Source organism: Panthera onca, chromosome C1 (assembly GCF_046562875.1).
Source record: "Panthera onca isolate mPanOnc1 chromosome C1, mPanOnc1 haplotype 2, whole genome shotgun sequence".
Taxonomy (NCBI): Eukaryota; Metazoa; Chordata; class Mammalia; order Carnivora; family Felidae; genus Panthera; species Panthera onca.
Genome location: NC_138346.1, coordinates 219,296,826 through 219,318,304, shown reverse-complemented (window position 1 = coordinate 219,318,304; position 21,479 = coordinate 219,296,826). Strand labels below are relative to the sequence as shown.

Below are 21,479 nucleotides of genomic sequence, written 5' to 3'. Positions count from 1 at the left end.
CTGGGGGCTGGAGCATCCTGGGCTCCAGGAGCCACGAAGCCATGGCCACCTGTCACCTTCTTGCGCTCCATCAGCCCTTGTGGTCAGCTTCCTTCAGACTGGCAGTCTTCGGTAGAGGCTCCAAGGACCCTTGTCACCAGCAGGCCCGATGGGGGAACGTGTGCTTTCCAGACGGATGCTGAGCTGGAGGGGCTCTGGGTTATGCACACCTCTCTCCTGACGGAGGAGGCAGAGAGGGGCTGAACAGCCGGTCACCCTGGGGGATGCACCCCTGTGCTTTGCAATTTGGAGAAGGCAGGCTGGTGAGGCGGGGGCTGCAGGGCAAGCCCCCCACCCCACGCTTGCTGCTGGTCTGTCCCTGCCCCCCAGGGGGACCCCAGGCCCTCTGCCCGCAGTTCCCACCATCCCCACCCGTGTCCGGGGCTCTCGGGGCCACTGCCTCACCCCAGGCCGGTCACTCCCTCTACATGCCTCAGTGTCCCGGTCTGTGAAACGCGATAATGGCAGTGTCCACCTCGGGCTCCTAGAGAGGATTACAGTAAACCTCACCGCCATCCTGGCACAGAAAGCAGCTCACAGGTTTGCAGGTAGGAGCCCTTCTGGCCAATATCAGCTGCTCTTTGCTCTGTCAGCCCACCTGCCGCTCGAAGCCTCCAGATTGGGAAAGGCGTCTTCCTTGCCGGCCCTCCAGGAGGAGTCTGATCTGCCCTAGATTGGGCTGGTCCCCTTGCTGGGGCCTCCTCAAGCCCCAGGCAGGGGCTGGCCCATCTCGGGGTCCCGGGACCCCAAGGGGGTGAGCTGGGGGTGCACACACAGAGTACAGCTTAGAGTCCCTGTTCCTCCTGTGTGGGGGTGGGATGGGGAGGGGCTGGGCTCCCGGGTTAGGGTTAGGATGTGGACCAGTAGGAGGGGACTATGGGCCCCACACGCTGGGGCCACCCTCTGCCGGGGGCCCGCCTCTCCCACAGTTGGGCTCCCTGGGCCTGGGGTCTCCCCGCTTCTGGCTGGAACACAGGGTGGGAGGCGAGGGTGTCCGGCTGGATACCGCCCCCTGGAGAGTGCCGCTGAGTCTGCTGGCCTGTGAGAGGGTCCGGAGGGCCGGGAGCCACCCCCACCAGCAGCTCCCTCCAGGTGTGCTTGGTGGAGCCCCGGAAACCCTGGCACCCGGAGCCGATGGAGGGGGGAGGCGAGGTGAATATGTCAGTTTATCCCAACACAAGCAGTGACCTGTCGGGTGGGGGGGGGGGACGGGGAAATATTTGGGATGACTGAGCTGCTGGCCCTTTAAGTCTCCTGTAACAGGACACCTCTGGCCGCGCGTTTCCACTCTCCAGCCTGACTGTGTGTCCCCCTCCCTCCCCCTTCCCACGTTAGCCCCAGTTCAATCTGCTGAACAGCACCATGGACCAGATGAGCAGCCGAGCGGCCTCGGCCAGTCCCTACACCCCGGAGCACGCCGCCAGCGTGCCCACCCACTCGCCCTACGCGCAGCCCAGCTCCACCTTCGACACCATGTCGCCCGCACCGGCCATCCCCTCCAACGCCGACTACCCCGGCCCCCACCACTTCGACGTTACCTTCCAGCAGTCGAGCACGGCCAAGTCGGCCACCTGGACGGTGAGTTGTGCGTCCGCTGCCAGGGGCGCCTGCGGGGTGCGGGCCGGGGAGGGGTGATCGCCCCGGGCGGCCGGCCGGGTGTCCGCGCGCGGGGTTCCCGGCAGCCTCCGGGAGGAGCGTCGGGCAGGAGGCGGGTCTGGGGCTGGGCAGTCTGGGCGTGCCCACCCCTCGGACGGACACGGCCAGAGCGGCCAGCCTCCGCGGGGCCCCAGAGGGGCAGACCATCCTCAGGGGGACCCGCCGGCATCCCCGCAGCCCGGTGGGGTTTGCGTCCTGTCCTGGGTGAGCAGGAGGCGCGTGGATCGCCCTCCCCCCCCCCAGGGTCTGCAGAGGCCACTTCCTGCGGGTGGTGCGGGGCGGCGGGGAGGTCCGGAGTCTGGCGGTTGGCGGGCTTGGGCTGTGCCCGCACAGTCTCTGGGTTGTTGTCTGTGAGCGTGGGTGTGAGGCCGGGACGTCAGGGCTGGGTCGGCAGCTGTGCGGACTTGGGTCTCTGGCGCCGTGCTTGGGGGCATTCTGGCCCCTGGTGGGGACGTTGCCAGCTCGGATGGCATCCCGCACACCCACTGGTGCTTCGAGTTTACTCTAGAAACCACCCAGCAACGCGCGAGATAGAATCTGTTATCGTCCCATTTTACAGCCAAGGAAGGAGGCACCGGAGGGAAAATAGCTCGCTCGGAGTTACGCCGTTAGTAAGGGCCAGCTGGGAACCCCGTGGCCGGCTTCCCGGTCGTGGGGTCACTGGGGTTACGGTCCTAATCGCTGAACCGCGCTGCTGCGGCTGCGAGGGGAAGGGGCTGCCAGACATGCCCACGGGGGCAGGAACGCAGCAGAGACCCGGAGATCCCCAGGACGGACCACAGGCTTTCCTCTGAGGGTAGGGCACGCAGGGCATTGGCAGGTCACCTTCCACCCCCCCCCCCCACAGGACAAGGACAGTGAGCCTTGCCCAGTACCTACCCCGGACACATCTAGGGGGTCCTGGCCACGGGACAGCGTCACCTCCTGCAGGGGACAGCAGCTCCATGGTCTCCCCCAGTCCGTGGAAACAGGACCCTGGAACAGGGAAGTCTCCAGGCAGGGTGGCTGTGTCCCTTCAGGAGCACCAAGCAGGTGACCCGGGGGCTCTGCTGCTTTAAGGGGGGGGAGGGGTCCCACGATCCCCACTGCCCTGCTGGGCTGTTTCCCACGCTTCTGCGGGTGGGGGTGGGGTGGAACCACAGGGAGCTGGTCAGGCTCTGCAGGGGCCAGTCTGGGTCTGGCTTCCAAGTCACAGCTCCCCCTGACGCCCCAGCTGCTGACCCATCTCTGGTCTGGGGCTCCCACCCCGTGGGCGCCCAGTTTTCCTCATTTGCGACTTTTTCCTGCAGTGTCCCTTGTCGCTGGTGGTAAGGCTTAAAGGGCTGTTGCCCACGCAGCTCGGGCTGGCACAGTAGGAGCAATGTGTCACCTTAGCGGCAGAGCTGGGGATGGGGTGCCATAGGGCTGGTCCTCCTGGGTGAGGTTCTGAGGCTGCAAGTGCTAGAGGGTTCTCTTACTGCCTGCGGGGTCCTGGTCCTCCCACCCCAATTTGAGGTTTGACTGGGTGACTGTAAGCCAGGTCAGGAGGCTCCTGAGGCATCCCCACACTAGCACACCTCTGGTGACAGGAGACTCACTACCACCCCTACTCCATGTTCCTACTGTTCCCCGAGCCCTTCCTCCAGCTCCTCAGGGGAGGGTCCCAGCCTCCTGCACCAATGCTGTCACCCAAGCCTGAGCTGCCGGACCCCTAGGAATTTTGGCAAGCACTGGAGGGGGGTCCCGGCTGTCTTCCTCTCCACTGTTTGAGGAGGCAGGAGGGGTCTCTGCAGTGTCCTGGGGGACTTGGAGTGCCTTGGATGGTCTGAGCTGGTCCTCAGGAAGGGACAGAAGCTGCGCCTCGGCTGGCTGTCCCCCCCTCCCCACCCCCCACCTGGGGCCTCTGTCCCCACCTCCCCTGGCAGGGGAGTGACATTAAGGGTGAAAGCCCATGGCTGGGTCACAGTTGTCTGCTCCTAACTGGCCCCATGGGGTGGCCTGCCCCAGCCAGCCACACCAGAGGGCAGGGGAGGGCTTACCTTTGCCCAGCGGCTCTGCCCACAAGCCCCGACCAACCCTGCCCCGCGTGCCCGAGCCCCGATCCCCACCTCCCTGCCTGGGCCCTCTGCTTTTGCGTGGCTGCTCTGAGAAGGAGGTGTTGTTGTTGGAGCACACGGTTCCCCCCCCACCCCCGCCAGACCTCGTCAGTGCAGGGGGTGGAGGTGGGACAGACGTTGATAATGAGATTTTTGGCACCTTGGCTCTCTGGGAGAAGACCCCCCGTAGGCTCCTTTCCCTGCCCGGGATCACGGTGCAGGACGGGGACTGCCCGGCCGCCCGCCTGCTCGCAGCTCTGGGGGTCTGGCTGCGCGGGCGCTGCCCGGACTTGCTTCCCGGGCGCGCTGTCTGGGCTCCGCACCGCACGGTGCGTGGCTCCCGCCGTGCCGGATGCCTGGTAACTGATAGATAATTCATATTTTTCTCAAGTACAATTCCAAATTGACTGTTGCCTTCACTCCTGTCCCTGCTTGGAAAAAACACCCTCAACAAGTCCCCAAGGGACCGCAGCTGTTAATGGGGTCTTTGGCCTGTGCCTGGCCGAGGCCCCCTGCGAGCACCCCCACATCTCACATCCATGCTCCTTGGGCACCGAGGGGAGCCCTCAGCTCACAGGCGTGCGTGCCACACGCGGATGCACATACGGAAACACCTTGCACACGCGTGAAGACAGGCACACGCAGACGTGCACAGGCATACACAAACACATGTGCACACGTGCGGCCTCTTCTGGTCCCGACCCAGGGTTCTGACAACCCCTCCCGCCCACAGGCCAGGACCGGCGGGTCAAGCATAACTGAGCAGACAAGGGATGTGTGTTCAGCCTCCAAGATTATAAACTGGGGGCCAGGGACGGGACGAGGTGGGAGAGTTTGGCTGGCAGGGTCCAGGTCTCGGGTCTGCTGCACTGCTCTGGGCCTGGGTCTGAGGGTGGGGTCGTGACAGGACAAATGAGCTGCCTCCTGGGACCACTTCTAACGGGGCCTGGAGCCCGGAGAGCGCCCCACAAACCACTGCTGTTGAGCCGTCCTGGTGAGGGCCTGTCCCCTGTCGGCGCTCCTCGGGGCTCTGGGGGCGTCAAGGAGAGACCTACATCGAAAAGGTCAGGGCGGCGAGTGAGGGCTGGCACCCGGGGGCGCTGATGCTCTTTGGACCGTTGGACGGTGGAGCCCGGCCGGCGATGGCACTGATTGTGCCTTTGTCGCTGTCCCAAGCCCTCCCCGGCACCCTCCAGCCTGGCCTCTGGGCCCTGACGGCCACTCTCACCCTGCAGCCCCCCAGGGATTGGCGGTGACACGGACGGCTGGTCCCAGGAGCCTGGAGGAGCAGCCGATGAGAGGGGCATCTGGATGCCGTCCAGCCCAGCTCAGTCTCCCCCGGCTCCTAGGCTGGGCCTCGCCAGGGAAGAGGGCTGTCCTTGGGGTTTGGTAGGTTTGGGAGGGGGGTCCGAGGCCAGGCAAGAGGCTTGGGACGGTCGGAGCCCCGGCCCAGCTGGGTAGCGTGAGGCGTGATGGTGAGGGTGCACGTGGCGTGACGGCTCAGCTAGTCCCCGGGGGGGCCTGGACACAGCCCCCTGAATGACCTCCAGCCGCCCCACACAAGAGCGTCAGTCTGTCCGTCTTGGGGGCCAGCCAGCTCACGCAGCGTGAGCGCCACCCTCCTGGCCGCGGAGGCTCCTGTGGAAGGCAGGCGGGAGACACAGAGGTTCTCCACGGGGTTCCTGGCAGAATGTGGCTGAGTCAACACTAATGGATTCGGGAGAAAACTTTCCAGCCCCTCGGAGGTTTGCGAGCAGGAAAATAATAGTGGATGTGTCCCGACATGATCACAGTATCAATTGCGTTATCCTAAAAGTTTATGGAATGCATAAGTGGAATTAATACCTTTTACTGGCACCAGAAGCAGTTACACGTATTTAAGGCCGAGGGAAGAGCTCTCAGTGTCTGTGGTGGAGACAGAATGAGGAGCGAACAGGGGAAGTTGAAGCGATTGCCTGCATTGTGCAAAGCTCCTGGGGCGGGGACCCGCTTCCTGCAGGCTGGCCCTGGCTGGTGTCGGCGCCCTCGCCTGTGGCCTGAGCTGGGGATCGCTTCTCTCACCACCCTCTGCAGCCGCTGGGGCCCCTGGGCTTGGAGGTCGCAGAACTTGGCCTTGGAGGCCGAGTGGGGCCGGGGCTGGGGCCCGGGGAGTCGGGAGCGGGGCCTGGGAACAGCCCCTCCTCGCCTCTCCCTGGGCATCTCCCAGGCCCTGGCTGCCCAGCCAGCATCGGTAGCTGCCGTTATAGGGGGGACAGCTCCTCCTGGAACCGGGGCTGAGGAGGCCACGCGGTCCTGAGGCTCCCGCCCCCGTCCTGTGGACTCTGGGCAAGGGTCTCTGCTGAGCGACCAGTGAAGCTTTTCAGTGGTCAGTTGCAGGGGAAATCCGTGTCAGGATTTTGGAAGCGGGGCTCGAGTTCATGGACCCCAGGCCCCAGAAGTCCCCTGGCCACGCCTCCCCCCCGCCCCCCCCCCCCCGCCTTGCAGGGGTGATCCGTGTATTTGTCCAGGCGGCCCCAGGAAGAGGAGGGGGCAGAAACCCGAGGGCGGCAGAGCTGGGGTGAGGTGTGAGGCCCCCGGGCTGGACAGGGCCACAGGGCTGCTACGCTCGGGCTCGTTTTAGGGCAGGAGCACCGCCTCGCACAAGTGACTAGCACTCCAAGCTTCAGTAAAGTGGAAGCTCAGGGGTTGCTGGGGGATCCCGCGGTGGCCTAACGCCCAGGGTCCCCCTGGGATTACAGACCTGCCTCGTCCACCACAGCCGTGTGCCCCGGGGCGAGGCAACCCCTCCCCTCTCCTCCTCGTCCTCCTATGTGAGGAGCCAGCTGGCTCCTCCGGGGCCTTGGGGAGGATGAGACGAGGGGGAGCCACATGCTCACCACCTGGCACTAGGAGCCACTGCCCTCTGCAGGGCAGTCAGATGTTCAGGGTCCCAAACTCTCCTTTTCCCCCGGGGCTTCGCCGGGTATTTATCTTCAATTCCAGCCAACCATTGCCTTAAAAGCTGGAAAATGCCCGTCCCCACGTGTCCGGGGCATCCCCGAGCTCACTGGAGAAGCTGTGGGCTCCTGTCCTGCTGGCAGAGGGTGCAGTTTCTTAAGAGTGAAAAAACCATGCTCACCACTGCCTGGCCAGAGGGCAGGTCTTTAACTGAGGTCCTGAACTGGAGACTGACCTGTAGCTTCCATGGCAGGAAGGTCAGAGGCAGGAGAGCCCGTGCCCAGGGCCCCCAGCTGGAGCCGACACAGGGCCATCGAGGCCATCCTGAATACCCGTCCCCACTGTGGCCACGGCCGGGCCAACCTCCCCGCTCCCAAGCCACCTGCAGCTGGGCTGGCCCCAGTCCCAGGCCATCTGGAAGCTTCTGGGCCCTGGGGGCAGGAGCTGGCCCACCTGTGCCTGCACTCACCAGACTGGCAGTCATGTCCAGAATGGGGTGCCTGCAGTCAGAGGATCCCAGGACCATCCTCTGAGCAGAAGGTGCCTGCTGGCCCCCACACCCTGCCCAGGCGGGCTGACCCTATGAGCGCTACATTGACAAGGCCAAGCAGCTCAGAAGGGGAAGGTGGGCGTTAAGGGTCATAGGGGATCTTTCCCCTGGCAGTTGAGGGGACCCTCTGTGGTGAGCAGAGCCGGGCTGGTGGCCAGCCTCCTCATTCTGTCCCCACACGGGTAGTTCTCTGGTCTGGCTCACAGCCATGCCTTGCTGCATTCTTACCAGAGTGTTTTCCCCATGGGGCCAGCCAGCGGGGTGTCTGCCTTCTCTGGGAGGCCAGGACAGACAGGCTTGGGCTCTCCAGCTGGCAAAGTCAGAAACCAAGTTCACAGGCAGAGGAACTATGTTTGAGCCTGGCTGAGGCAGATCCTGGTGCTTCAGACGTGGCCACCATTTGTGCTCTTGGCCAGGAGGGTCGCTCCTGGTGGGAAGGCTGGGGCTCCCCGCAAGCCCAGCTGGGTCCCCAAAGACACATCCTGCTTACCCTCTCCATCCTCAAGGCCCCCTCCTGAGGGTCCAGGGGAGGCCAGATGGCAGGGCCTGGGTATCTGAGGCCAAGGGCAAGTCCCCGCCCATTGGCCCCCTTGCCCTGACCCCAGGCCAGAGGAAGAAGCATGTTGTGCCTGGCACCTGTGTCCTTGCTCTGTCCCCCTGCATGCTTCTTTGAGTGGCAGTCTTCCTGGACCCAGGGCTAGCCTGGTGGAGACAAAGGGGACTCAGGGGTCTCAGTGCTCCTACCCCTGATGTTAGCCCAGGACAGAAGCCACCAGAGACATCCTTCCCGGATTGCAGCCATGTGTGGGAGGAGGGTGGAGTAGGCCCAAGTCCCTGTGGCCTGGGAGTGCCTGAGGGGGATGCTTGCCACTTCCCAAGGCATGGTCCTTCCAGGTCGTGAGGGTCCCAGGGGCTCCTGCTCCCTTGATTGGGAACAGGCTCTAGGATGTGGGGGGGTAGGCTCCTGAGGGGTGTCGCTGCCAGCCGCAGGCCCACCTCTCACAGGTAGGCAGCCTCTGGCCCACAGCCTCTGGGGATTCCCCTGGATAGTGGTCAGCGTCACTCGGCACCCGCAAAGCCCACTTTTGCCTCCCGTTTATCCTTCTCTGGGCTCCCGGCGAGGGAGCCCCTGACCAGCCTGTGCAGGGTGTCAGCAGATGTGTGTGTGTCCTCCCCTAGCCAGGAGCTCTTGAGGATTCTCGGCAGGCTTCTTTATCAGGCACGGTTGCAGCCTACCGGCGTCCAGGAGCTCCCAGGAGCCTCCAGCCACCAGGCCTGTGGCCAAGGTGGGGCGTTGGCTGTGGGTTTCCTTGTGCAGGGACCCTCACCGCTTTCTGTCCATGGGTGCTCTGAAATGGGCTGGGGTGATGGTTACAGACTGGCACCCTCCCTGTTATCCTGCCCAGACCTCCCTGACATGTCAGAGCCCACTCTATGTCCCAGCAGCTCTCCGTGGAGTAGGGGAGGCCACCAGGAGGGGGTGTGGCAATGTGGCTTGTGTCACTCAGGGGCCCCTCCTTACCCAGGAGGGCTGTCAATGGGGGCTGTTGACCTAGGCCCCCTGTGGGTCTTGGGGGTCACCCTATGAACCCACACAGCTTCTTGGTAAGTGTTCTTGTGGGAGTTTCTCTAGGGAGGAAGGGAGTCTGTGGCCTTGGGTAGGTCCTCAAAGGGGTCCATAACCTGAGAGAGGAGAGAAATGTGGCTCTGAACACACACACACACACACACACACACACACACGCGCGCGCGCGCGGGAAGCAGATAAAAGTGGGCTATAAAAAAAATCATTTAAAAAAATAAAAGCCCCCCCCTCAAGGCCCCGTCTTCCAGAATCTGTTGTAACAGATTCGCCCAAGCTGGTTAACGGTATTTGCGGTTTGCAAGATGCTACACGTCCCTGGAAAATGACAGACAACCTATTATCACCTCTCCACTCTCCTCCTGTCCAAACCTGCCCATGCCGGGCACCCAGCTGCTGGGGAGCGGGTGCGAGGAAATTAACAGCCACGGAGCCTCGCCTGCCACCCGCCACCCTCTCGCCTGCCACCCCCGCGCCAGCCCTGCCAGGCCCCGGGCTCCCAGCCAGACAGGGCCCGTCGAGGACTCTAATGGGGGGAGGGTCCGGTGGGGGAGGGCAGGGATGGGCAGACACCAGCATTTGGGCAAACCGTTTCCTGCAAACACGAAGGGATACATGCATCTCGGGGCAGGCAAGTCTGGACGGCTCTGTGTCAACAGCCGAAGATAAATAAGATTTTATCAGCTCAGAATCTGTTGAAACACATCCATCTAGCGGTTCTAGGGAAGGAGAGGCAAGAGGGAGGGAGAGGAGGCGTCTTCACGTGACCTTCTCTGTGGACCAGGCAGGACCCAGGAGTCTTCCTCCCCACCTGCCCATGCCTGAGTCCCAGGAGCTGCTGGCTGGGGGGTGGGGGCTCACGCCTTCTTAGACACAGGCTACTCCACCCTGACCCCACCCTGGGTTTGGCCACCCCACGCCTCCCCCCCTCCAGGCCCACCTCCCGCCCCTGTAGCCCAGCAGCTGTGCCCCTGCAACATGCTACCAAGTGTAGGGAAGCCTCAAGGCATCCCTCCAGCCGCTGTTCTACCAGGACCGGGCTAGACATTTGTGGCTTCAATCCCCGCAGGGGTGGGGTGGCTGGTGTATGTGCCCACGGCCATATTATCAATCATCTTGGGGTGGCACTAGACTAGGGACACCCCTGTGGGGAGTGGGACCAGGCCCAAGGCTGGGGGTGGCCCTGCCAGGGACGCAGAGGGAGGAAGCGGGGGCCCTCTCTCCTCGCCCACCCTAGGCGGCTCCGCGCTCCCAGCCCAGCCTGGTCCGGCGCGGGTACCACGGACAGCTCCCCGCGGCTCCTCCCCAGGGCGGGGCGTCCTCCGCGCGCCCCTCCGTCCCCGCCCTTCCTCCACCCGGCGCCGGCCACGTGTCCCTGCGTTTTCCTGGGACCTCCTGCGGCCCCTGACACGGAGAGCACCCCCGGGCGCCCCCATCCCCGCCTGCCGGCCACGCGCCCCTGCGTTTCCCCCGGACCTCGGGGCCTCGGTCCGACGCCCAGACACGGACACCGAAGGGGCGCCCCCACCCCGCCGGCCACAGGGCCTGCAGAGGAGGGCTCACAAAGTCTCCGCCGGTCAGGGGCCTTGAAGCCCCGCCCCACTGTCAGGACAGGCCTGCGGGGCTGCACCTGAAGTCCTGCTCCCTCCCTGCTGGCTGATGAGCCAAGGCACCTGGCCCTTGGGGGGCCAACAGACCCCATCTCAGGCCGTGGATGGATCACGAGGTCGGAGGACTGACTGATGGGAGCCGCTGGGTAGTCGCCCCAGAGAGGGGACTGGAGGGCCTGCTCGCAGAGGGGCGGGGAGCCATCCGGCCTGGAAGTGACACTGCACACTAGGCCATGGCCGGACGGCTCAAGGGTGTTAAGTGTGGTCAGCCAGCGGGCCGCCTGCCCAGCCTGGGAGAGGTCTGTCCAGTGGAGTATAGCATCCCGCTGACAAGCACCAGAACCCGGGGGCCATTCTCCTCTTGACGCTTTCAGGCGGGAGCCTCCAGTAAGTCCAGATTCTTCTGAAGGTTGAAGGGGCCTCAGAGCCCATTTTCTTTCGTGACTCTGGAGCCTGGCAAACGATAGGCACCCCACAAACACTGCTGCAGGGATGGCCCTCTGGACCCCGGTTGCCCCTATCATTGGTTCTGTTCGGGTCCCTGCAGGCCAGCCGGGGCTCACAGTTCCCGGGGGGCCTCCTCCATCAGGAAAACCCCCTGGGTGACGGCTCTCCTGCTGAGCCTCTCCGAGGGCCTCCAGGATGCTTGCCTGGAAGTTCCCTGCCTGAAACCACCTGCACACTTGTCTGAGAGCCGGGGACCTGTTCTGAAGCCTCACTGTGGGTCGACAAGAGAGCGGGGTGCCGAATGGGCACCCGGTGTCTGCTTTGGGCCGGGCAGGTTGCTGCTGTCCTGGGCAGGGGCACCCAGCTTATCCCCCACACTGGTGCTTCGGGGAGTGAAGGGGCAGCATTTGTACTGATGAGGACATCGGAGGTCAGCAGTCACCCCCTGGGAAGCAGGACTGAGCCCCACAACAAGCAGGCTGCCCTCACTCCCTGAGCCCTGTTTTCTGCTCTTCCCAGAAGGGCCTCAGCAACCCCCCCCTCCCCAGGGCTGTGTGTGATCATTCTTTCCTGCACTGTAAGCAGGTCTGGGGACTCTGCTTCTCGCCAGAAGTGGGGGTCCCAGGTATGGGGTGGCAGGCTGCACCTGGCTCCAGGGAGCCTGGCGAGTGGGAAGGGGCGGTGAAGCCCACGGCATCCAGTTTCCTTCTGTGATGGGGGTGTGAGGGGCGGGTACTGAATTCAGCGCCAAGGGAAAGCTGAACAAGGTCCAACACCCCGACAATGCCTTGAACTCCACCCCAGGGATGGGTGTTTCCAGGAGGGAGCCCCGGTCAGCTCATCAGGGGAGGGATGGCTCACACTGTGGGGCCAAAGGCTGTGAGGGCACCGGGGACCCCCTGCTCTGGGGCTCTGCGTAAGTTCCATCTCCCTATGTTTCCCACCCCTTGCTTTTTGTACACTTGGAGTAGCTGAGGGTCCATTGTGTCCCTTGGTGGCCAGAGGGGGGGCTCTGGAGGCCAGTGGGGGCCTTACCTTTGCAGTGTGAGGGTGTCGGGGGCCCCCAGCTTCCTTGGCAGAAGCGGGCTGTGACCTGCCCCTTCTCTGGCTCTGTCGTCCACGTGTCCGGCCTCAACGGCCCTGACCGTAGCACGGTGGGTACACTTCCCGCTGGGAACCGTGGGCCCCAGCCTGTGGTCGCCAGTCCCCTGTGGTACACCTGCCACAGTGGTGGCCGGACCCCAGCTGGGCGCCTGTCTGAAGCAGTGTCTCCTGGTACAGTACGGTTTCTCTGACCCCACCATGTGGGGTGTGATGGGGCACTCTCCGGACTTTGTCTGGGGTGACTCCAGGTCACCGGGGATTTGTGGGGGGGCAGGGAGATTGTGGGGTGGGGCCAGGAACCTGAGACCAGGAACACTGTCCCTGGGGGAAGGAGGCATGAGGAGCCCCAGACGGGTCTGCCCAGAAGCCAGTCAGCTTGGAAGCTAGTGGCTACCCCCGTGGTCACCAGCAGGTCTCCTGTGAACTCATGCGAGGGTCCTTGGGTGGGCGACCTGGTCCCCCGGCCACTGCCCCCAGAGGCCCCTGCCAGGGTCAGGAAGGGCATCATCTGACCCTCCCTAGGACAGGGTCCCTGGGCTGCAGGTACTAGGGCTTTGAGGTCCCCGGTGGCCCATGCCACGCTGCAGAGCTCAACCCCTAGGACTCAATGTTTCACATTCTTCTTCACTCGATTGAGAAACATATCTGAAAAACACTATAAAACTTCCTATTTTTAAAGGGTAGGCTTTGCAAGCGCTCTTGCTGGGCCCTGGGGGCCTACGGTTGACAGCGCTGGGGGGGTGGGTGGGGAGGAGCCGGGCTTGACAGGGCACCCCTGGCTCCCAGCCCCCACTCTCCATCAGCTTCCCCCTTTCCTGGCCTCACCCGTGAGATGGACGTAATGGTGCTAACCTCTCCAGCCAGCGATGGCGGGATGAAAGCCGTCTGCTCTCCCTGTGCCCAAAGCGGCCGGTGCTGCCGAGTGGGCGAGGGGATGCGGGGAGGGGCGAGACTCCTGGCTGGGGGTGGGGTGCAGCTGAGCGAGGGTGCCGAGCCGGGGCCTCAACCCTGTCCCCCGATCCCCACCAGTACTCCCCGCTGCTGAAGAAGCTTTACTGCCAAATCGCCAAGACGTGCCCCATCCAGATCAAGGTGTCCACCCCGCCGCCCCCGGGCACCGTCATCCGGGCCATGCCCGTCTACAAGAAGGCAGAGCATGTGACTGAGGTGGTGAAGCGCTGCCCCAACCATGAGCTCGGACGAGACTTCAATGAAGGTGAGGCCCCCGGCCCCGTGCCCAGCAGCCAGGGCACCCCGGGAGGGAGGGCTCGCCTCGGGCGTCCATGCTTGGAGACAGCAGGGGCTGACAGCGTGGACCCGGCACGTCCCCTCCCCAGCCCCTTTTCCTCCCAGCTGTACCTGGGGCCTGGGGTGCAGGTGCCCAGGGGACAGTGGTCAGCAGCGATGCTGGGCCAGGCACCCTGAGGGCATCAGGGCCGGCGGCCCGAGCCCCACCTGGGAGGCTGGTGGGGCTGGCCTTTGCGGTCCCCAGTCTGCTGCGATGTGTCTGGCACAGGGGTGACCGGGCCCCAGCCGGGCAACCCCCTGAAGCGGTATCCCCTCCCGGCAGGACAGTCTGCTCCGGCCAGCCACCTCATCCGAGTGGAGGGCAACAATCTCTCACAGTACGTGGACGACCCTGTCACAGGCAGGCAGAGCGTCATGGTTCCCTATGAGCCCCCGCAGGTAGGTGGGGGCCCCTGCAGTTAGCCACGAGGGTGAGGGTCTGATCACAGAGCACTCATGTCACTTCAGATGGCCAACCTACTGTCCCCAGCGCCTCCGGGTTAAGTCTTGCTGTGGAGCAACTTCTTCACCTCCTGCCCCCACCCCCAGCCCCTGGCGCCTGGCACTCATTTCTGGTCACTTCTGTACAGGTCTAGGTGGGACCCCCCTCGGCCTCTCTGGCTACAGGACAGAGGCCTGGAGATGAGGGTAGAGGCCAGAGGTGGCCAGTGGGCGGGGCGGAGAGCTGTGGGCGGGGCTCTGCTGTGACCTGAAGGCAGCAGAAGGTTCTGGGGCTGCTGTGAGGGCCCAGCCAGAGAAGCTGGGGGTGGAGCCAGGTGGGGGTGGGGGGCTGAGCAGTGACGGTGGGTTGGGGGTGGGCCCCAGTTGGGCCCGTGGGCCATGCTTCCACGGGTGAGGGGGCACAGCGAGCCCCACCTTTCCTCTACCTGGCTCTGACCCCTAGACTCCCCAAACTGTGATCAGTTCCCCAGACCCCCAGGCCCCAGCCCTGCACCTGGCCCCTTAAACCCCCAGCCCCCAGGAAGGGGTGTGACCACCCTGCACTCCCTCCCTCCCTTGCCCTACGTCACCTGCCAGGAAAGCAGGGCTCTCCTGCCCCCTGGTGGCTTCTGTGTGCCAGCAGTTTGGTGAAAGGCCAGGTTTGCCTAAGCCAGTGACTGAGTTTTATATCCTGACCCAGGGAGACCATGACACCTGCCCATTTTGTGGTCCTGGGATGCCCAGGAGTCGAGAGCCCTGGATTCCTTGTGCAGCTGTCCACAGACTCCCTGGGAAATGGACACATGTGCTGGAGATGGGGGTCCACTCAGATGGCTCTGGTCCCTCTCTCTGCCAGAGCAGTGCCATTCACCTTTCTGCCCACGAGAGCCTGCAGCACGCAGAACACACCTTTGTGCCCACAGAGACCTGTGCACATGCCCGCTCACACCCAGCCTCCAGGGCTTGACCTCCAATCTATGTTAGGAGACGTGGTTGGGGCAACCAGACCACAGGACTTTGGGCCTCCGAGAGCCAGCACAGAGCATGGCACTCAGTGTAGCGCATGACTGGGTGGGTAGATGAGAGGTATAAGTGGATGAGTGGTAGGAAGGAAGGAAGGAAGGAAGGAAAGATGGAAGTGGAAGAATGGGTGGATGGATGGATAGGTGTAACTGGATGAGTGGTTGGAAGGAAGGAAGGAAGGAAGGAAGGAAGGAAGGAAGGGTGGATGGATGGGTGGATGGGTGGATGGATAGAAAGATGGATGGATGGAAGGATGGATGAATGGATGGATGGAAGGAAATATGGGTGGATGGATGGAAGGATGGATGGATGGAGGTGGGTCAGTGCGTGCAAGTGAATGGTTGGATGGATGGGCGTGTGGACAGAAGGTAGATGGATGGAGGTGGATGGATGGATAGATAGGTTTGACTGGATGAGTGGATGGAAGGAAGGAAGTATGGGTGGATGGATGGATGGATGGACAGAAGGAAGGAAGGATGGATGGATGGGAGAAAGGAAGGAAGGATGCATGGAAAGAAGGAAGGAAGGAATGATGGATGGAGGTGGGTCAGCGTATGCAGGTGAATGGCTGGATGGGTGGGTGGGTGCACAGAAGGTAAATGCATGGAGATAGAAGGATGGGTGGATGGATGGATAGATAGGGGTAACTGGATGCGTGCTTGGAAGGAAGGAAGGAAGGGTGGATGGATGAATAAAAGGATGGATGGACGGATGATAGAAGGATGGATGGAAGGAAGGATGGGTGGATGGATGGATGGAGGCGGGTCAGTGCGTGCAAGTGAATGGTTGGATGGGTGGGTGGGTGCACAGAAGGTGGATGGATGGAGGTGGATGGATGGGCGCGTGGGTAGGCAGATGGGTGGATGCCAGAGGACCACAGCGCAGGGGCCTGCCTCTCCCCCAGGCCCACCTAGGGTCGGGGCCTGGCCCAGAAGCACCCGCCTCGGCGGGTGGGGCCTGCATGCTGATAGCACTGCTTCCTCCCCTCTCCCGTGTGTAGGTGGGGACAGAATTTACCACCATCCTGTACAACTTCATGTGCAACAGCAGTTGTGTGGGGGGCATGAACCGGAGGCCCATCCTCATCATCATCACCCTGGAGACCCGGGAGTGAGTCTGCTGGGCTCGTGGGGTGGGGGAGGGGCGGTTTGGGGGCGGTTTTGCTGGGGGCTCGGCAGGCAGAGGGGCAGGGTGAGGAATGGTGCTGGCGCTGGAGGTGGGTTTCAGAGGGAGGGCTCCCCCTGGCTGCGAGGGCTGCTGGAGCAGGGCCTGGGATTTGGGAGGACGCAGGGGACCTGGTGTCTCAGAGTGGCTGGGTGCTCCGCCTTGGTCCCCTGGCTCCTCAAGACCCCGCCGTGGGGGCCGAGGTGGGTGGCGCAGGCCCCCGAGGCTCACGGTTCTGGCCGTGCCCGCCCCGCCAGCGGACAGGTGCTGGGCCGCAGGTCCTTCGAGGGCCGCATCTGCGCCTGTCCCGGCCGAGACCGCAAGGCTGACGAGGACCACTACCGCGAGCAGCAGGCCCTGAGCGAGACTGCGGCCAAGAACGGGGCTGGCAGCAAGCGCGGTGAGTGGCCTGGGCTGGGGCGTGGGGGCCGCCTGGGACTTCAGGGCCGAACGTGCCTCGATGGGCGTGACCCACGGGCTGCCGGGGCTCCGGCCCCATCCAGCGTGGGCCCCGCCTTGGGTTTACCCTCTTGAATGGGCTACTGGTCTCTGGGCCCATCCACGCTGCACACTGGGTGTCAGGGGTCCTATGGCTTGATCTGCAAGTGGCCTGCCTCCCCTGCCTCCCCTTGCAGCCTTCAAACAGAGCCCCCCGGCCGTCCCCGCCCTGGGCACCAACGTGAAGAAGAGGAGACACGGGGACGAGGATGTGTACTACATGCACGTGAGTGTCCTCCGTCTGTGACGCCCAGGCTGGGGCGGCCGGGGAGGACGCCACAGGCCACCAACTCGTCGCATTTTCAAGTTCTCCAAGAACGATCGAGGCCCCACGTCTGTTGGGGGTGCAGAGCCCGGGGAGGGGAGGAATGGTGGGCGCTCACTGGGTCCCGGACCTGCTCCTGGGGAAGGGGGGAGAAGGGGTTCCGGGGAGCCCTGCGGAAGAAGGGGCGCCTCGCTGCACGAGCACCTGTGCAGAGGGTCCCCCGGTGTGTGCTCAGGTGCGGGGCCGAGAGAACTTTGAGATCCTGATGAAGGTCAAGGAGAGCCTGGAGCTGATGGAACTGGTGCCACAGCAGCTGGTGGACGCCTACCGGCAGCAGCAGCAGCAGCAGCTTCAGAGGCCGTGAGTGCGGCGCCCCGAGCCCTGGGCCCCCTATGCCCCCAGGCCCCGGGACCCCCACCCCCCGGCCCCGGGCCCCCTACCCCCCAACTCCGGGACCCCCCAACCCCGCCAGCCCCGAGACCCCCCCAACCCCCAGCCCAGGGCCCCCCCTACCCCACCAGCCCCGGGCCCCCTACCACCCCAACTCCGGGACCCCCCTATCACCCCAGCCCCCCACCCCACCAGCCCCGGGCCCCCCACCCCTCCAGCCCCAGGACCCCCTACCCCCCAACTCCGGGACCCCCCTACCACCCCAGCCCCGAGAACCCCCCTAACCCCCAGCCCAGGGCCCCCCCACCCCACCAGCCCCGGGCCCCCTACCCCCCCAACTCCGGGACCCCCCTACCACCCCAGCCCCCCACCCCACCAGCCCCGGGCCCCCCACCCCTCCAGCCCCAGGACCCCCTACTCCCCAGCTCCGGGACCCCCCTACCACCCCAGCCCTGAGACCCCCCTAACCCCCAGCCCAGGGCCCCCCCTACCCCACCAGCCCCGGGCCCCCTACCCCCCCAACTCCGGGACCCCCCTATCACCCCAGCCCCCCACCCCACCAGCCCCGGGCCCCCCACCCCTCCAGCCCCAGGACCCCCTACCCCCCAGCTCCGGGACCCCCCTACCAACCCAGCCCCGAGACCCCCCTAACCCCCAGCCCAGGGCCCCCCCTACCCCACCAGCCACGGGCCCCCTACCCCCCCACCTCCGGGACCCCCCTACCACCCCAGCCCCGAAACACCCCTAACCCCCCAGCCCAGGCCCCCCCTACCCCACCAGCCCCGGGCCCCCTACCCCCCAACTCCGGGACCCCCCTACCACCCCAGCCCAGGGCCCCCCTACCCCACCAGCCCCTGGCCCCCTACCCCCCCCAGCCCCAGGTGCCCTGCCCCACTGAGTCCTCACTGGGTCCCAGACCTGCTCCTGGGGAAGGGGGAAGAAGGGGTGCTGGGGAGCCCAGCCCCAGGCGCCCCACCCCACTGGGTCCTCACTGGGTCCCAGGACCCCCTACCCCCCAGCCCCGGCCCCCACCCCACACCCCCTGCCGGCCAACACCTGGTGGGAAGTATGGGGCCACTTCCACCCGCCAGGACGGGTGCCCCCCTCCTCCTGAAGGCTCCCGTGCTCGTGCTCAGTGGCCATCTGGGCTATCCCTCCACCTCTCCCACAGGGGGGCCTAAGTGGCCGCTGACAGGAAGGCGAGGAGGGCAGGTCAGAGCACGGCCGACCCGCTGGCTGACTCTGGTGGCAGGAGCCGGCTCTCCCTCCCTCCCACCCCAGGCCGGGTCCCGGGGGACAGCCAGCGGCCGGGTGTGGCCCAGGTGTGGGTGGGAGTGCTGGGCGAGAAGGGAGGCCCCCAGCAGCCCGGGACATCATGTGGAGGTGAGCACAGGGGGATGTGGCCGCCTGGGCCTCTCACCAAGAGCCGTTGCTGTCTAAGCAGGAGCCACCTGCAGCCGGCGTCCTACGGGCCCGTCCTCTCGCCCATGAACAAAGCGCACGGGGGTGTCAACAAACTGCCGTCCGTCAACCAGCTGGTGGGCCAGCCTCCCCCGCACAGCTCGGCGGCCGGGCCCAACCTGGGGCCCGTGGGTGAGTGGCCCGGGCCGTGGGGGCACAGAGCAGGCCGGGGAGGCACACGGCAGGGGGTCTAGCTCGAGACACTTCTGCACAGCTCAGGGCTCTCGAGGGCAGCCCCCCGCCAGCAGCCCCTGTCCACAGGCGGGGGGCACAGCCACGGACAGCCCCCCGTGTCCATTCCCCACCTCAGGGAGGTCCCGGTCAGGCAGAGCGTTGCGGGGGGGCGGCCCGGCCCAGCTGGCTCTGACTGTCCCACTTGCCCAGGCCCCGGGATCCTCAACAACCACAGCCACGCCCTGCCAGCCAACGGCGAGATGAACAGCGGCCACGGCGCCCAGTCCATGGTCTCGGGGTCCCACTGCACCCCACCCCCCTACCACGCCGACCCCAGCCTGGTCAGGTACGTGGGCCGCTGCCGGGCCCTGCCTCGAACCCACTGACCTCAGCCCCTCGTGGCCGCCGGCCAGCTTGGCCCCCAGCCCTGCGGGCAGTCCCTGCCTGCTGTCCTGTGTGTCCTCACATCCACTCTGCCACCACGAGGACAGACACAGGCGGAGGAGAGGTCAGGAGTGAGAGTCCAACAGGTGCCGGGGGGAAGCACAGACACAGGGTTCCGTGGAGGCTGAGCCCCAGGGTGAGCACCTCGCCCGCGCCGGGCTCCCAGCCGGACAGAGCAGCCGCGGGCTTGGAAGTTACTGCCGCTTTATTTCCCAAGTTGTCTCTGCAGTTTTTTAACAGGATTGGGGTGTCCAAACTGCATCGAGTATTTCACCTCCCAAGGCTTACAGAACATTTACCACCTGCAGAATCTGACCATAGAGGTAGGAGCCCCGCCCGCGGACCCAGAGGCCGGGGCCCTGTGCCAGGGCAGAGCGGTTCTCCGCTTTGTGGGCCACTCTTTCCTGCTCTTGCTGAGGGAGGGAGGCGCGGGGTGGGGGGTGGAATCTGGAAAACCCTCGCTCCCACGACTGAGCTCAACCAACTCCCTCTCGTCCGGCTTCCTATGGAGTCAGCCCTGGAGAGAGAGTCGTGGGTGAGCTGAGCTGCTCAGGCAGTGTCTGGACGGGACGCCCGCCCGGGGCCCCTGGCAGCGGGCCACTCACTTGGACTTGGCTGTGAAGCTGCTCTCACGCACCCAGCGGCCCGGCTGCCTTTGATTTGGGGGACAGGCTATTTCCAACTCTCCAGAGTTGTGAAGGTCAAGGCCGGAAGGGTCTTGGAGCTGGCACGCCTCAGTGCCACTTACAGAGGGAGAAACTGAGGCCCAAAGAAGACAAGTCACACCTGCGCGTCCTGGGTTCAGATTGTGCCAGGCTACGAGCATCCTGGGCACCGTGACCAAACAGCCGTGGCTCACCTCTGGGTCGGAGGACAGTGCCAGCACTGAGCCCCTCCTAAACCACGGAAGACTGCACCTGCTCGCAGCCTAGGGCCGCCTTGAGCTGTAATGTACCATTAGCCAAGGGATGCGCAGGCCTCAAGAGCCCAGAGAGGCAGAGGCCACCGGGGACACTCCAGCCCGGGAGCCCCCGCCCCCTCCCCCCCTCCCCGCCTGCCGTTCTGTTTCCACCCAGGGCCCCAGGCCAGAGGGGCGCAGTCTGCCCAGCGGCTGGGGCCCCTCGTTCAGCCCTGACCGTGTGCTGTGTCCACCGCTGCCCTCCTCCTCCCCCATCCCCACTGACCCCTGCTGGCCCAGCTCGGTGCATGTTAACCCACCCCCCCCACACCCCCCCCCCACCCCCGTCCCTGTGTGACCCGCCTGCCTGGCTGGTGCGGGGAGGCCCCAGGGGCTTGATGGTCGGCTCCGGTCCCCCAGGGCGTGCAGTGGAGGCGTCGCCGAGCCCAGGAATGACTTCACCCCTGAACGGGGGCGCGTGCGCGCGCGCGCGCACGCCGCTTCTTAGCTCCCCGGTCACCCGCGGCCTGACAAATGCGGCGCCAGAGGCTCCGTTGTCCCACCGCCAGGTCCCGGAAGGGCGCCTCCGGGGCGGGGCGGGGGCGGGGCCCTAACGGCGGCTCTTGCAGGACCTCGGGGCCCTGAAGATCCCGGACCAGTACCGGATGACCATCTGGAGGGGCCTGCAGGACCTGAAGCAGAGCCACGACTACGGCGCCCAGCAGCTGATCCGCTCCAGCAGCAACGCGGCCGCCATCGCCGTGGGCAGCTCCGGGGAGCTGCAGCGGCAGCGGGTCATGGAGGCCGTGCACTTCCGCGTGCGCCACACCATCACCATCCCCAACCGCGGGGGCCCGGGGCCCGACGAGTGGGCGGACTTCGGCTTCGACCTCCCGGACTGCAAGTCCCGGAAACAGTCCATCAAAGAGGAGTTCACGGAGAGCGAGATCAACTGAGGGGCCGGGAGGGCGCGGCGGGGTCCCCGGGCAGCCTCGCGTGGTCTCCTCTTCCTCGTTTTCACAAACCGCCCCGGGAAGCAGGACCAGCAGGCTGTGCCGGGGGAGGGGGAGAGGCGAGGTCCACCCGGCGGCTCCCGGACAGCGGCTGGCGTGTCTGGACGCGATCTGGGCGGGGGAGGGTCGGCCCCCGGAGCCAGCGCCTTCCCCACCCGCCCCGTCCGTGCGTCCTCCCCTCCTCCGGGCTCTGCGGCTCCCAAGCGAGATGCTCCGGGGACACAAGGATCGCCTCCGCTGACGGACTGCCAAAAAGTATTTTTCGATGTCTTTTGTTTCCTGGCAACGAGCGGCCCCGTGATTGTGACCTAAAACACGTTTATTTTGGGGTCAGCGCTCCAGACCCTGTCTCTGCGAGGCGGGGTCCCTCTGCTGGATTTGAGGGTCTGTCTACCCCTCACACTTCAGACCCACTGCTACC

At 65.3% G+C, this 21,479-nt stretch overlaps 1 protein-coding gene across 4 annotated transcripts in view; it reads left to right on the top strand.

The window, feature by feature from the left end:
- Positions 1 to 21,084, top strand: part of TP73 (tumor protein p73) — a 60,686-nt gene extending 39,602 nt beyond the window's left edge. For all 4 annotated transcript variants that reach the window (XM_060624590.3, XM_060624589.3, XM_060624591.2 and 1 more), the window contains exons 4-14: positions 1,375 to 1,617; positions 13,030 to 13,216; positions 13,571 to 13,686; positions 15,752 to 15,861; positions 16,173 to 16,315; positions 16,551 to 16,639; positions 16,914 to 17,038; positions 18,513 to 18,661; positions 18,914 to 19,049; positions 19,377 to 19,470; positions 20,675 to 21,084. In XM_060624590.3, coding sequence (XP_060480573.2) covers positions 1,375 to 1,617; positions 13,030 to 13,216; positions 13,571 to 13,686; positions 15,752 to 15,861; positions 16,173 to 16,315; positions 16,551 to 16,639; positions 16,914 to 17,038; positions 18,513 to 18,661; positions 18,914 to 19,049; positions 19,377 to 19,470; positions 20,675 to 21,001 — 1,719 coding nt within the window. In that variant the 3' untranslated portion in view covers positions 21,002 to 21,084. The remainder of the gene's footprint in view (positions 1 to 1,374; positions 1,618 to 13,029; positions 13,217 to 13,570; positions 13,687 to 15,751; positions 15,862 to 16,172; positions 16,316 to 16,550; positions 16,640 to 16,913; positions 17,039 to 18,512; positions 18,662 to 18,913; positions 19,050 to 19,376; positions 19,471 to 20,674) is intronic.
- The last annotated feature ends 395 nt before the right edge of the window (positions 21,085 to 21,479 follow it).